The sequence below is a fragment of the Papaver somniferum genome, chromosome 2, assembly GCF_003573695.1.
Source record: "Papaver somniferum cultivar HN1 chromosome 2, ASM357369v1, whole genome shotgun sequence".
NCBI lineage: Eukaryota > Viridiplantae > Streptophyta > Magnoliopsida > Ranunculales > Papaveraceae > Papaver > Papaver somniferum.
This window is the reverse complement of record NC_039359.1, coordinates 27,644,984-27,661,484: the sequence shown is the minus strand read 5'-3', so window position 1 is coordinate 27,661,484 and position 16,501 is coordinate 27,644,984. Positions and strand designations below refer to the sequence as shown.

Here is a 16,501-nt window from a genome sequence, read left to right as displayed (position 1 = left end):
GATGAATTCAATTCACTAGACGTTGCTTAGAACTAGGAATTAATCTACTAGCCGTTGCTGATAACTTCTTTTCTTCTCTCTTTGATAACAAACCACTATCTGAAAAACCGAAAAAGAAACTGAAAAGCAACCACATAAATTAGGTTTCATCACAAAACCTATCGAGTTTCACCTTCGTTTCATCATCAGAAACCTAATTGAAAGATTTGCAGGTAAAAAGCGTTTGATTTTGATGTCAGATTTAGTTGATGCATGTATAAAATTGATACTAGTTGTGTATGTTTTACTCTTGATTTTGTTAATGTAATAATTATATGTTTGTATTTGCCTGATTTTGATATGAGATTTTTTTTTTTTTATTATTTTGAATTATTGTGAAAATTAATTTTTCTCTTCAAACTTTAGTATTATTTTGCTCAGATGCAGTTTGACCTAAATTGTATGCAAATTTTTTCTAATGATAATGGGTGAAAATGTGTTTCTAAAGTATTTTTAGATATTTTTGTATCAACAACAGTAGAAGTTGATCCAATTTAGGGGATAAACAACAGTGGTTGATCCAAATAAAAATAGGATAAACAGTAGAAGTTGATCCAATTTAGGGGATAAACAATAGTAGTTGATGCAAATAAAAATAGGATGAACAATAGAAGTGGATCCATTGGATGCAAATTTGTTCTGTTGGTAAATGGGTGAAAATGTGTTTCTGAAAGATTTTTAGATATTTTTGTATCAACAATAGTCGTTGATCCAAATAAAACATAGGATCAACAGTAGAAGTTGATCCAATTCAAGGATCAACAACAGTATTGATCCGTAAAACTACTAAGGGGGGGGGGGGGGGATCAACAACCTAATTTGATACCAAAAATTATTTGCTAATATGAAAATATAAATGCTAACTATAATAATTGTTGAACTCAGGTTGACAAAACACAATGTTGAGGAGATCACCAAGGACAAAAAAGAAGAATCAAGATGAAGATGTCACGTAAGAGGTTAAACAAGTTAAAGAACCAAAACGAAATGCGAAGAACAAGAAGATAATTGAAGAGGAGGAGACAACAAGAAATAGGAAGAACGGGAATACAAATGAAGAACAACAACGAAAGGTGAAAAACAAGAAGATAACTGAATCAGAAGAATCGAAACAAGAAGAATCAGAATCAGGGTCATAAGAAGAAGGGCAAGAAGAATCAGATGAAGAGGATCAAGAGTCAGAAGAAGAGGATAATAAATCTAAAAAAGAAGAAGTAGCAAAAAAGGGCAAAACAGAGAAAGAGCTCAAAGGTAAAAACATTGATTTGAGTACTTGTGCTGGTATATGAAATATGTTGTTTAAAAATCAAAAATGAAAATGATTTTAGTTTCATGTATGCAGGCAAGACAAGAACGAAAGAAAGAAAATTCAAAGTAGGTCTCCAACCATTGATTGACATGGGGATTTTTCTATGCTAACTGTTTGAAGTAGAAGATGGAGATAATAAGAAGAAAATGATACTTGCAAAAGCACTGAATGAATCTCCGTTCTGGGACTTCTTCAGCCCATTCTACGTAACAGACATAAGTCAAATTATGAGTGATAAATGGTTGAAGAAGATTAATCTTGCAATGCAGTTGCTGATTAGTGCATTTAATAAACTAACCAAAAATTTCAAATTTGGAGAATCCGAAGAGTGCTATCTAGAAGCAAGATATTCGCTTTGATATTCAAGATGAGAAGACTTATAGAGAGTGACGAATTGAAGCATCAACTGAAACTAAAGAAATGACTTGACTACAGCGAGTTCTTAAATAAGAAGTTAAGACCAGAAAAACCAGCAGATTGTCCATCCCCAATAATGAAAAATGAAGTTGTAAGCAAACTGAAAAAGGCAGCAGAAGATGAGTCTGATCCGGAGCATTTTGTGAGACTTTTTGCTATATGATTATGTACGGTTTTTTTATTCCCAAATGCTGGAACTACAAGCTTTCCAAATAAATTTTTGCCTCATATCTTACTGATGGGCAAAGTGTCATGGCCAGATCACGTTGTAGAATATTTGATTTCGAACATGATAGAACAGAAAGGGGAACAAGGAACTATCGTTGGCTGCACAACTCTCCTACTGGTAAGAAAAAACGTTTATTTCGTAAAAGTAAAATGTGTATTGTTCTAGAGAGTGAAATGCATACTGTTGGATAAAACTAACCTCGTTGATTATATTATGAAGTGTTGGTTCCGCGAACATATTGATAAGTACAACAATAAAAGGGAGAATTTTGAAGATTCAACTTCGACATTCCTACGATGGAACCGGCATTCATTGTGCAAGAAGCTTGTAACTGATTTTGGCAACAAATCAAAAAGAAGAAAATCGATATGACTTGGTTCAAGCATCAAGTAATTTTTTTTTATTTTTTTTACTATATTTATCTTTACTATTACAAATGTCCCATTTTTTTGTGGATCAACAATGAAAGTTGATTCAGTTTTAGTGTCAGTTTTTTGTGGATCAACAATGGAAGTTGATCAAAGTGAATGGGGTCAACAACAAAAGTTGATCAAATACTAATGTCAGTTTTTTGTCGATCAACAATGGAAGTTGATCCAAGTGAATGGGGTCAACAACCAATGTTGATTTGTGTTGATCATGCTTCGCAGTTTCATCAAGACTGCGTTGATCCAGTGTCTGCTGATAAGAACTATTTAGTTGATGTATCGGCACCTGCAAGAGAACTGGAAGAAGTGAGGCATAAGACAAAGGATCTAGAGGAAGAAAACATGTATCTTGAATGCGACAAACACAAAATTCATAACATGGGAAAGGATCAAAGTAAACTATTTGTCAACAACACGATATTTTTGAGAAATCTGTATGAGAGAAACAAAGACAAAATAGAGTTGCAAGCTGAAGAACCTGAGCGACTTGCTGAGATTGACAAGAACATAAAGGAATGGCAGGAAGAGGAAAGGATGTTTCAGGAAACAATGAACACAATTAAATGAAAGTATATATGACACGAATCTGATGATTTGGAAAATGTGTTCACACAGAAACAAGACGGAGAGTCATCTGGAGAGGAGAATGAACATGAAATCAACTTTGTAGCGAACGATGAACCAATAGATGGATATGAAATGAGATTAAACATGGAAGTTGAAGATTTCAGTGACTGTGAATAATGAAGACACTCAAGAAATGCACGAGTCCTCCAAGTACTTTGGGAACTCAAGAAAGGTCTTGGCGGAAGGGTTTTAAAACTGGAATGAAGTTGCAGGAAGTTTCGAAAAACAACAAATCTTCAGATAATTGGGGGGAAGGTTTTGATGCAGCAAGAAAAATAAGGGAAGCTGATGATTTACAACTGAATTCTATGGCCAAAAACGATGGAATAATTGTTAGAATTGTAGAAGAGAAGAATGACATACAAATAGAAGAAAAGAGTACGGATGTTGAAGAAAATGATGAGAAGAACAGGGAGGAAGTAGAGGTGCCATTGGTTGTGTATGAAACTCTCCAATTACAACAATAAAACGAAATGCATCTGGGTATGTGCATACAGGTGATACACCGAGTTTCGGTGCAATAATGGATGCAGTAGATAATAATAGTCGAACACAAGAAACAAGATAGGATTATTCTGGCACTACATCGGAAGTTCCAATAGTAGCAAGTTTGAAGAAAATGTATAATGTGGATGCAGTTGAAGAGAAAAATGAAGAGGAAACCGAATCATAGGAACAATCTGATGATACAAAAGCATTAGAAAGACCACAACAACAACAGGTCAGTTTTCTTGTCAAACGAGTGAAGCAGGAGAAAGGAAAAAGCAAAAGCCGTACGTACTTCAAAGTCGAACACCTTCTAAGCGTAAAAGGGCACAAAGGAAAGGTGAAAAAGGAAAAATGAAGCTGGAGGAGGATCAAAGGGAAATAATTTAGTCGACGATTACGTTTACGACACAACACCCGAACCCAAAAAACTGAAAAAGCTAGAAAGACTAAAGTTGTGGAAATCATGCAGTGAGGTCGAAAAAAAAACTCATCAAGCCATTCTTTGAGAATGCAACTGAATGGTATGTAACTAAGCTCAGATAACACATAAAAAAATTGTTATGCTAGTTCTTTTTAATAACATTTTCATTTGTTCATTGACTTTTTTTTTTTAAATGCAGTGACAAAGCTTATATCTTTTTTCTGTAATCTTGATGTCAAAATAATCATCAATGGAAAGCATATCAAGTGTCTAATGAATAACCAAAACATTCACGGTGAGATTATTGGTTACTACATCAACATGCTGAAATCAAAGATGGAATCGCCGCATAAACTGGAATACAAAAACCACATTATTCTCTCAACAAACGATTATGTAAGTAATAAAAAATCTTTGTTTGTTCAAATGGATCGTCCAACTGGTTTTTTTCACATGCAACATGTGTGTATAGTGGTAGTTGACATTTACTGGTTATGATATGGAATTTGTTCCTATGTCAACAACGGAAGTTGATCCAAAAACATTGGATCAACAATGAAAGTTTACTGGTTATGATGTTGTTCTCTAGTTAATATGATTCATAATATGGCAAACTATATATTTGAAAACATATTGATGCAACCAATATTGAGACTCGCAATAGCCTCGAAAGATATAACAAAGGTAGAGAGATGTTGGATTCCGGAAAAGCTAAGGAAAAGTTACATAGGGAATGTTGAAGACACATACCTCATTATACCAATGTGCCTGACTGATAAGAAAGGTGTTGGATACCATTGGGTGGTGCTCGCGTTGGTTAAAAGAAAATGAATAGTATACAACTCTGCAAGGCGCAATCCGGCTTACAATTGGCAGTATCTTGTGATGATAGTACCACTGACTAAATTGTTGAATGAAATGGGACACAAAGATCCAGAAACAGGTGGTGATATAGGAACAAGCTTTTCAAACTACCGTGTACCAGCACAAGACGGATGCGATTATGCAATGCGGACTTTCATGTACTTGAAGAATTTGGTAAAGCGCGGAACCTGTGAACATCTATCTGAAATCACCAACTTAGGTGAGAAGTTGAACAACAAGAGAGGGAAGATTGCAGCAAGAATCTTGGGAGAATTGGGTGCATGGAGGAGACCGTAGCAACTTCTTCATTCAGCTACTGACTCTATTCAAGAAATAATCCCATTACAAGAAGCAAAACAACTTCCTGATTCATCTACTGACTCTATTCAAGAAATAATCCCATCGCAAGAAGCAGTTGAACCATTAGACTAGGTGTATATCTATAAGAGCTTGCTGTCATAGTATGTTCATGGTCTGTGTAGAAAATCTAACTGTAGTTTTAAAAATATCTTAATAAGTAAATCTATGAATGAAATTTTTTTGGTATCTTCTGAAATATCTTACTAAGTAAATCTATGAATGAATGTTACAAGTATGTATAGCTTAAGGAGTTAACTAGTACACGCAGATAGTTACATGCAAATTTTTATTTTGTTTTGTGTATCAACAACCAAAGTTGGAAGTTGATCCAATTAAGTTGGAACCCAGGAACAATGCTTCCAGACTATAGGGTCAACAACCAAAGTTGATCTAGTTAAGTTGGATCAAAAATGAAAGTTGATCCACAAAATATAGGATCAACAACTGGAGTTGATACAATTTTTATAAGTATGTTTCCTGTAAAAATCAATAAACCTGCAACCTGCAAACTGACATATACTTTAAAATTCGTAACAACAAATAATCAAGAAACACTAAGAATAAAATTCATTACAACAAATAAGAATGTATGACATTTAAAAACATAATAAGTCCAAACCAAAAAACATAAAAAGAAAGAAGTTGTTCAGAACAATATCCTAACTACTCAGAAAAATAAATATAAATGCAAAACAAATTGTTCAGAATATGAAAAACATCACAAAAGCTCAAAACAACATCCTCTTCAATAAGTTGAACATCCTGGAATAAGACTTGTGAAACGTTGGTGCCCGAGGAGCCAAATGAGCTCTACGACATGTTCGACGATTGTGAAAGGTGAGCATCCCACATTAGCCACACTTCCTTTTCTTGCGCACCTTTTCACGATGACCCTTATACCTAACAACATTAGGCCTTCCAGTTTGTCCTCGACCACTATTGGGAGGCAAAACATACCCCTTTTCTGTAATTCCAGGTGGATTTTCAGAGTCCGGAATATGATATATGGGTCGAGAGTACAACATTCTATAGTAGTCAGAAGTATAGTAAGGGATGATGTATTTGTACGGTTCATCATTCCCAATCTGCAACATTGCTTTCATTGCATGAGTGCAAGGAAAGCTATGTTTTTGCCACCATTTGCAACTGCAAATTCTAGAATCCAAATCCACAGGATGCTTTCCTATCGGATAAATGATCTCAAAAACTTTCTCACTTGATATTCGAAACTTGTACGAACGGAAGTCGGTTATCCTCTTGTTAAATCTTGCTTGCATACAAGGAGTAAGCCTTGCAGCCCACTTTTTAGACTCCAATAACCTCTTGTAATTCTGCTCTATTACCTTAGCACGAAGAGAATCGACAAGCTCAAGTGCTGGAAGCCGCTTATCATGCTTAATAACGTTATTAAAACTCTCAGCAATATTAGATGTGTTCTCACCAAACCTTTCTCCTATAAATGCATGAGCAGCCAAATTATCAAATGGAATCTTCATCATCCAAGCAATCACTAAATCCAACTTTAGATTACTCATACTCTTTGCGGCAACATACAAATTTTCCTTCGTTAATGCAGTGTAACACTGTCCGAATAACTTGACTGCAGTCTGTATACTCTTTCCCTTTGGAACAGGAATATTTCCTTTCATATGGTACAAACAGTACGAATGGTGCGCATTTGGGAAGATCTCAGGGACATGCTTCAAAAGGCCGATTCCACGATCTGATATGATGGTCAGTGGACGATCTTCACGAATAATACCCTTCAAATTGGTTAAGAACCATTGCCAACTCTCACAATTTTTGCAAAGAACAATTCCAAATGCAATTGGAGAGATCTCTACAAAAACCAAAAAAACAAAAATAAGTGACCAAAAGCTGGAATACAATTATAATCTAAACAACCAAATTTGGCACCAATAACTAGTGTCAACAGTGGAAGTTAATCCATTTCATTTGGATCAACAATGGATGTTGATCCCATGAAGTTGGATCAATAATAGAAGTTTATTCAAAACAAAGTATAGATTCAGGAACAAGTTGGTTACCCAAACACTGAAAATCCAAAACAAAAAGCATGCTAATTCAAAAAAAACATATGAATTCTAAATAGTAAATGAGTAAAAAGTCTAAAGATACATGGATACAATTAAAAAAAGAGTAAAAGATTAAAAGTCATACCTTGGTTACCAGTTTTGCCGCAAGCAACCATAAATCCACCCTTGAACTTCCAAGTGACAAAAGTACAGTCAATAAATAACATCGGGAGGCAATAATTGTTGAATCTAGTTATGGAAGCTTCAAAAAGCAATGAAAAACCTTTTAAACTGATGCGTCACATTATCATACTTAAAATTGACGAAACTTCAAGGATTGTACTGTTCAATGGCATCTTTATACCAAACAAAGTCTGAATAGGTCTTGACGTCATCACCCCAAAGAAATTGCTTAGTGAATTGTAAACCGTGGTATGCCTAACTATACGTGAGGTCAACTCTGTATTCCATTCGGAGTAAATCTATAACATCAGAAGCAGTATTCTTCTTCTTCGATGCTCGTAAACCATCTAACAAGATATTCTTCATAAATGATTTCCTCATTCTAACTTTTGATGGATCTGAACAAGCTAAATCACATGAATGCTCAGCAATATATCTCTTTCATTTAAATACACCATTTGATTTGGCAAGGAGAGAGGCATGAAACCTCCAACGATAATTTTGTGCTTTCTTAAACTTTCACTCCACAATGTATCGTTCTAGGTCACTCTTAACTAATTTATATTTGTAACTACTACATATTTCATACTTTGTAACAGCATCACGAACTTCTTTAATACCTCCTTCAAACAACTGCCCTACTCCCGCTAAGACGTTGACCCAAGCATCAGACTTCTTCAAGACCTTTTTGATCAAACACGCATCATCAGTGACGTCTTCTACAACAACTACCTCATCCTTTGAAATACAACTTGAAGATGACGAAGAAGCATAAGAAGAAATAAAATCAACACAAGTCCTTAACTGTATGTTAAACTTCAAAAAGTCAATCCCTTCTGAGCTGTAGTAGTGAATGAAAAACCTCAAATCCAAATCGTGATTGATGACAATTGAAATCCCATCTACAGTGTAACCAAAAAGTATGATGTCTTCGGGAACATAAGGCCAATATTGTTTCACCACACTTATCATCTCCCTAACAGTAGTTGATCCGGAAACATGATACGAGACAGTTTGATTGCAAAATTTGAACTCTGCAACAACCATCTTTGGCCTGCAAAAACCATAACATATAGTGGTGTTCAGAAATTTGGATCAACAACCAAAGTTGACACACATGTTTTGAAAATCATCATAGTTTTTTGAGTAAACAATCAACGTTGATCCAATAAATATGTGTAAACAATCACAGTTGACCTAATAAATCTGTGTAAACAATCACAGTTGATCCAATAAATCTGTGTAAACAATCACAGTTGATCCAATAAGAGATAGTTAAAGCATGAATTTCACTGCATACCAAAATGAAAGCAGCCTAAACTACCCTAAGCTACATATAGTATTACGTCGCACCTCACTCGGGGGCTACGCCCGCTCGTGAAAGTCAAATTCAATGTAGAATGTGAGAAACCTAAAATAAAAGCTACGTTATCAACAAAATGAATGCAAAATTTTTTCGTGCAATCTACCAGATAACAAAGAAATAAAAACACAAAATAAAAACATATTGTGTTCGGAAATTTGGATCAACAACAACAGTTGACACAAATAATCTAAAAATCATCCCAGTTTTTTGTATCAACAATCAAAGTTGATCCAAAAAGGATGTCTATATTTCATAACAAACAAAAACATAACTCATATCAGTAGTTCGTCAAATTCAACATTCACCATTATCATATGTTCTACATTCATTAAACCAAAAACACAAACCTGTTTTTTGATTGATGAGAAAATCTAAAAAACAAATCAAAAATTTAAAACATATTTGTTTAATTAATGAATCACGATCTCGAGATCAAATTATATCAAGATCAACCAATCAATGTAACATAATAATCACGAAATCAAGCTACCCACAGAAATCACGATCTCTGCAACAACAAAAGTAGAAAAAAAACAAAAACTAAAATCAAATGTTGAACATAAAATAGATGAATCGAACATGCAATCATCAAAAACAATTCTATGAATCTTCAAAGAAGCATCAACATTACCAATTCGTTTCAGAAAAACAGATCTAGCCGATTCTGTTGATTAATAATAATTGAAAACGCTGCTAACATCGACGATTCTGTTGATTAAAATGATGAAGAATAAGAAGGAGGTGAAGAAGAATTCACGATCAGAAACCGTAGATTAATAGAGAAAAATTTCAAAAACAAATTCACGATCTCAGCTCTGTGCAGCTGGAATCTCTCTCTCTCTCTTTCAATTTTTATTTCCGTTTTGAAAAAACGGGGGTCTAACAACCATACCCAATATTTCGCTTAGCAGTCTGTATGGACAAACTCCAATATACTTTCTAGAGAATCAACTGGACAATCAGACTCAATTTAGACAAAAAGTATATCAAAGAGTTTTTATCTCTATCTCTCGATTTAAATCTTACTCAAGCAAAATTCGAGTCTCAATTTAAATATAAGAGAGATAAACTTGGATGGTACCAAAGACCAATATCCAAGTGTCAATCAATTTGAATGAATAACCAAAAGGTCGGATATTCTAATTGATTGAACAACGCACAACCTGTATAATTTCAATTATATAAACAAATATAATGCGGAAAAGAAATAACACAGATACCAGAAATTTTGTTAATGAGGAAACCGCAAATGCAGAAAAACCCCGGGACCTAGTCCAGATTGAACACACACTGTATTAAGCCGCTACAGACACTAGCCTACTCCAAACTAACTTCGGTCCGGACTGTAGTTGAACCCCAACCAATCTCACACTGATCCAAGGTACATTTATGCTCCAACGTCTCTGATCCCAACAGGATGCTACGTACTTGATTCCTTTAGCTGATCTCACTCACAACCAAGAGTTGCTAGGACCCAAAGTCGAAGACTTTAATAAACAAACCTGTATCACACAGAAAAGTCTATGGTAATAGATAAATCCGTCTCCCACGAATATACCCATGAGTTTTGTTCCGTCTTTTGATAAATCAAGGTGAACAGGAACCAATTGATAATCCGGACTTATATTCCCGAAGAACGACCTAGTATTATCAATCACCTCACAACAGTCTTAATCGACGCAGCGAAAAAAGATATTGTGGAATCACAAACCATGAGACGAAGATGTTTGTGATTACTTTTTATCTTTCCTATCGGAGATAGAAAACTCAAGCCAGGTATTACAATTGTACTCGTACGATAGAAGCAACAAGATCAGATCACACAACTACAAGAAAAGTAGTATCGGTCTGGCTTCCCAATCCCAATGAAGTCTTTAAGTCGTTAACCTGGTTTAGAAGAAGAAACCAAAGGTTAAAGGAGAATTGACTCTAGATTATCCCAACTAGTATCACACATAACATGTGGGGATTAGGTTTCCCAGTTGCTAGAGTTCTCCCTTATATAGTCTTTTAAATCAGGATTTGCAATCAATGTTAGCTTGGTAACAAAGCATTTAATATTCACCGTTAGATGAAAACCTGATTTATATTCAAGCTAATATTTATCAACCGTTCGATAGAAAACATAGCTTGTTATACAAAAATGAAATGCACGTTCCTGGGCTTGTGTGACCGTACCCAAACTTGTACATTAGTTGGTTCAACAATAGTTAACCAAATGGTTATCCATATGATTACTTTCATATCAACCATATTGTTCTTCACCATAACTAGTTCAAATGACTCAAATGAACTAGTTAGAGAGTTGTTCAATTGCAAGGAAATCTCATGTACTACACAAGACACAATTGAAGCAAAAACGATTTGATTCACATGAATCGGTTCATGAAATCTATAGCCACGGTTTGCAATTGCATTCCTTAGTTTAAAAAGATAAGTTCACTAAACATCATTTTTAGACATAACTGAAAAAATGGGGGTCTAACAACACCACCCAATATTTCTCTTAGCAATCTGTATGGACTAACTCCAATATACTTACTAGAGAATCAACTAGACAATCAGACTCAATTTAGATAAAAGTATATCGAGGAGTTAATATCTCTCTCTTGATTTGATTTACTCAAGCAGACTCTGCGAGTCCTAATCAAATACAAGGAATACCTTGGATGGTACCAAAGACCAATATCCAATGATCAATCAATGACAATCAACAACCAAAGGTTGGATTACTCTAATTGATGATCTAACGCACAACCTGTATTATTTCAATTATAAAGATAAAATAATATAATGCGAAAATAGAAATAACACAGACACCAGAAATTTTGTTAACGAGGAAACCGCAAATGCAGAAAAACCCCTGGACCTAGTCCAGATTGAACATACACTGTATTAAGCCGCTACTGACATTAGCCTACTCCAACCTAACTTCGGACTGGACTGTAGTTGAACCCTAATCAGTCTCCCACCAATCCAAGATACAGTTGTACTCCCTACGCCTCTGATCCCAGCAGGATACTGTGCACTTGATTCCCTTAGCTGATCTCACCCACAACTAAGAGTTTTTACAACCCAAAATCGCAGGCTTTGACAATAAACAAATCTGTCTCACACAGACAAGTCTATGAAAGGATCAATATGCCTCCCACAGATAAACCCTAAAGGTTTTGTTCCGTCGTTTGATAATAATCAAGGTGAACATGAACCAATTGATAATCCGGTCTTATATTCCCGAAGAACAGCCTAGAGTTATCAATCACCTCACAACAATCTTAATCGTATGGTAGCGAAACAAGATGTTGCGGAATCACAAACAATGAGACGAAGATGTTTGTGACTACTTTTTACATCTTGCCTATCAGAGATATCAATCTGATTGTACTCGTACGATAGAAGATGCAAGATCAGATCACACAACTACGATAAAATTAGTATCGATTTAGCTTCACAATCCCAATGAAGTATTTAAGTCGTTAACCTGGTTTTAGAAGAAGAAAATCAAAGGTTTAGGAGAATCGACCTCTAGCACGCAAACTAGTATCACACGTAAGGTGTGTGGATTAGTTTTGCACAATACTAGATGTCTCCTTTATATAGTCTTTCAAATCAGGGTTTGCAATTAAGTTACCTTGGTAACAAATCAATCAATATCCGCCATTAGATAAAAACCTGATTTAGATTCAAGCTAATATTTCTCAACGATTCAAGCTAATATTTCTCAACCGTTAGATCGAAAACTTAGCTTGTTGCACACACTTGACAATGCACGTTTCTAGGTTTGTTAACCGTACCGAAACGTATGCACTTGTTGGTTCAACAATAGTTAACCAAATGGTTAGCCATATGAGCATTTCATATCAACCATGTTCTTCTTCACCATAACTAGTTCAAATGACTTCAAGATGAACTAGTTAGAGAGTTGTTCAATTGCATGGAAATCTTATGTCCTACACAAGACACAATTGAAGCAAAGATTATTTGATTCACTTGAATCGGTTCATGAACTTTTATAGCCACGGTTTGCAAACTGCATTCCTTAGTCTTTTTAAGTTTAAGTACAGAAAACATCTTCAGATATATAACCTTCTCAAGTTCGCATACTAGGTTTGCGGACTTAAGTTACCGGGCAGAGTTTACAAACTCCAACAGAAATTCTCGGGTATGAGAAATTCGCCGGTTCGCGGACTTAGCTTTACGCAAATAGTCTGTCAACTTCAGTAGAAATTCTAGGGTTTGATAACTTCGGAAGTTCGCAGACTGAGTTAGCGGACTTGGCTCACGCCATTCTTCCGGTTCTCTTGATCAACAAAGTTCGCAAACTTTGGTTCAAGGAATAGGACTTATACATAAATGTATTTCCACAACAATGCTTATGTCCACCATTGATTATGTAATCTAAACTCTCATTTCAATCATTGAAACATTCTTAGAGGACGGTATATAGTTGTTACACCATTTCTCGTCAAAGCAATTTTCAAGATGATTGAAACATATCATGACTTTTGTCACTAGGTAAAGATAAACTTGATCGAAGCGAGAAGCTTACCAACACATATTTCGAGATATAGATAGGCGAGGTATAATCGGCTCAAAATACCAAATGTTTATAATCCAAGTTTATATATATAGCGTACGACTTCTTGTCTCAAAGAGTAAGAGATAGAGTAGATAGACTTTTGAGTGATAGATAAGTTCAAGTCTTCACATACCTTTTTGTCGAGAAGTTCCACCGGTTCCTTGAGTAGTTCTTCTACTTGTATGATGAATCGCCATGAAGTCCTTGAGATCAACCACACTTTCTATCCTAGTCCGAGACTTAGCTATAATAGACTAAAAATCAAGACTTATAGTTTTGATCACTAACATTGACAAACATGCTTGAGACAGAAACCCATGCGAGTTCGACCGAGCAATGCTCTAACAATCTCCCCCTTTGTCAATTTTAGTGACAAAACTATCAATACATATGGAATATAAAAAAGATAAAGAAACTTTAGTACTTCCTATTCCACATGTCTAATGTTCAACATTCCTCGAAATCTTCGTCACTTCCAAGTACTCCAATGATCCCAAAGGTTGTAAGTTTAGCATCACCGTTGTTGAAGATACGTAGCTATAACAATGGGAAAACATAGTTCTCGATCATTGTTATACAATGTCATAGTATTATTACACATCGTCAAAGTTCAATTGTATCACAACTTCAACAATAATACTATGGTGATATGTATCACTCCTCCTTAGTCAATACTCCATCTCACATGGAAACCACTCCCCTTTACACAATGATCCGAAAACCATATGTATTTGTAGTATGAACTACATATTAATTCTCCCCCTTTTTGTCAATAAAATTGGCAAAGGTACAAGAACGGGATCATAATAAAATTTCCGAAAGAGACATTTCATGACAAAAGGAAAAAATACATACCAACTATTTTAGATGCAATCATAAAGCCGAAGCTAAATGCATTCATCAAAGAGTTTAAAGATACAAGATAACCCCTCTAAAATTCCACAGACGTACACCCCTCAAGATATGACCATTAATCATAAGTTCAAGAGAACTCTCCCCCATTTGATGTCATTCCCGAAAGAACAACAAGAGCGACCTTAATTTCAAAAGAAAAGAAGGATTTTTATTGGACACCAAAAACCATAAGAATGATTTTCTATATCCAAAAACTCAATGAAATTAATCACAAGTAAACCCATGATTAATTTAATCGGAATACACAATCAAATTAAACAGAAAAAGTGATCAATTCAATTGATTGTGCTCAACATAAGAGAACTTATGGAGACACGAAGATACTCAACTAGATTAATTACAAGAGAACCCATAATTAATCTAATTGGGATACACAACCAAACTAATTAAAAAAATAATCAATTTAATTGTCATTTGTTTTGCTCGACATAAGAAAACTTACGAAGCAAGAACTAAATAACCAAACAAGATGATTAATTAGTTCAATATGCTCGACATAACATATCTCACGGAACACCAACTAAGCTAAAAAAACAACTTGGTTGTATAGTGCTCAACATAAGATACATTACAGAGCCTCACAGTAATACATAAAATATGGATCAGGGATGATCAATACTGCGGAATACACAGGGATTCATTCTATCTTCCCATCACTATTTGCATAACGATATTAATATACATAATCCTTGAAAACAAAAGATTTTTAACCTATCTTCCATCAAATATTTGACAACATAGGCTTAACTTTTGTATTTGTCAAAAATCCATTCATTCTTTTACCAGTACGTGAATACCAATCACGAGCGACTTTACTTTTAACAAAGCATGGGACAAACATAGTTCACGGATGTAAACATCAATCCCATAACAAATTGCAACAAATCATAAAGATTAAATACTGCAAAAATCATCTTCCAAACACCTTTAGAATTTCAACAAATAAATCTAAAAACATGAAGATGAAAACGTTGGACATAGCCATGTGTAGTCACAATAATTGATATTCCAAACTCTAGTAATCCTTCTCAAAAACAAGAATAAATTCTCATAAGAAGTTTCCTAGGCATCAAGACAAACTCGTAATGCACATATAAGATGATTTGTCCTTAGAGAGTAGAATCAATCTTTTCGCCCGGATTTATACCAAGAATAGCTACCAAATGCGTATAAAAATATTTTCAAAGAAGAACATCAAAGTCATTAACGACCATGCACCATAGTTCACATAAAATGATTGTGAACACTCAAGAATCCCTTAGTAATGCGTACTACTGCCCATTCTTGAACTTACTTCTTTGTGATTCACCAACAACATTCTTGTAAAAGCTACAAATGAGCTTAGAAAAGTAGTACTCCAAGAATACAAGTGCCAAGTCCAAGAGAAGTGGAACAAGTGCAACGAAACTGAGCAAAACACTCAAAAACAAGAGACAGGACAAATACAAACCTTAACTCATCCAAATACAATAATTCTCATATCCATTTTGAATAGAATTCAAAGAGGAAGAGAATGCAAAAAGAATGAGGTCATTCCGAGTTCGGACGAAGAAGTTACGGCCAAAACAAGTTTACCGAATATCGACGTCAAGTATGCATACGGGTTTGCAAACGAATTTTCAAGTCTGCGAACCTAAACACCTGGATTTTGATTTTAAAAGATGTTATGCATACCTGGTAGGTGTACCATGAAGTCCAAACATCCCGAACCTTACACACATATCAAGTTAGGTAGAAAAGAACGATAAGAAAGGTACGTGAATCATTATAAGTTCTCTAAACAAATAAAAGCACAAATCTTGCTCAAGTTTATAGACATACCTTTTTAGATGAATCGAATTGAATTCTACAGCCTTACAGAACATAATATGTGCGCCCCAATTTCCGTGCTTCCCTCACCGTATACATAGAAGGGAATTCCTTGGTGAGGATGCACTTACAACACAATCAAGTTGTGTTGGGGTGAATAATGTCTTGTTCACCACAATTGACCTTTGGATTATCATGAAAGGGATCACTTTTAGAGCCTTTCACATCCAATTCCATTTTTCCAAAAAACTTGTTAAGTTCCAACATCATGGATAATGCCTTCTCCATAGTCATGGAATTTTCTGGAAGATCATTCCTTTTCACAATCAGAGCATCATTAGATTTCTTTGGTACCCATTTATGAGTGCGTTTAGGAACAACCAGAACCTTCTTCCCATTACTCTCTTCAAGATTTCTCGAAAGAGAATTG

General features: G+C 35.0%; 1 protein-coding gene across 1 annotated transcript; it reads right to left on the bottom strand.

The window, feature by feature from the left end:
- Nucleotides 1-6,034: 6,034 nt before the first annotated feature.
- Nucleotides 6,035-7,783, bottom strand: LOC113350781 (protein FAR1-RELATED SEQUENCE 6-like). Its single transcript, XM_026594900.1, has 3 exons — nt 7,668-7,783; nt 7,365-7,510; nt 6,035-7,023 (listed from the first exon to the last, which is right to left on the bottom strand). The coding sequence occupies exons 1-3, from the start codon at nt 7,781-7,783 to the stop codon at nt 6,035-6,037; spliced, it is 1,251 nt and encodes a 416-aa protein (XP_026450685.1).
- Nucleotides 7,784-16,501: the final 8,718 nt, after the last annotated feature.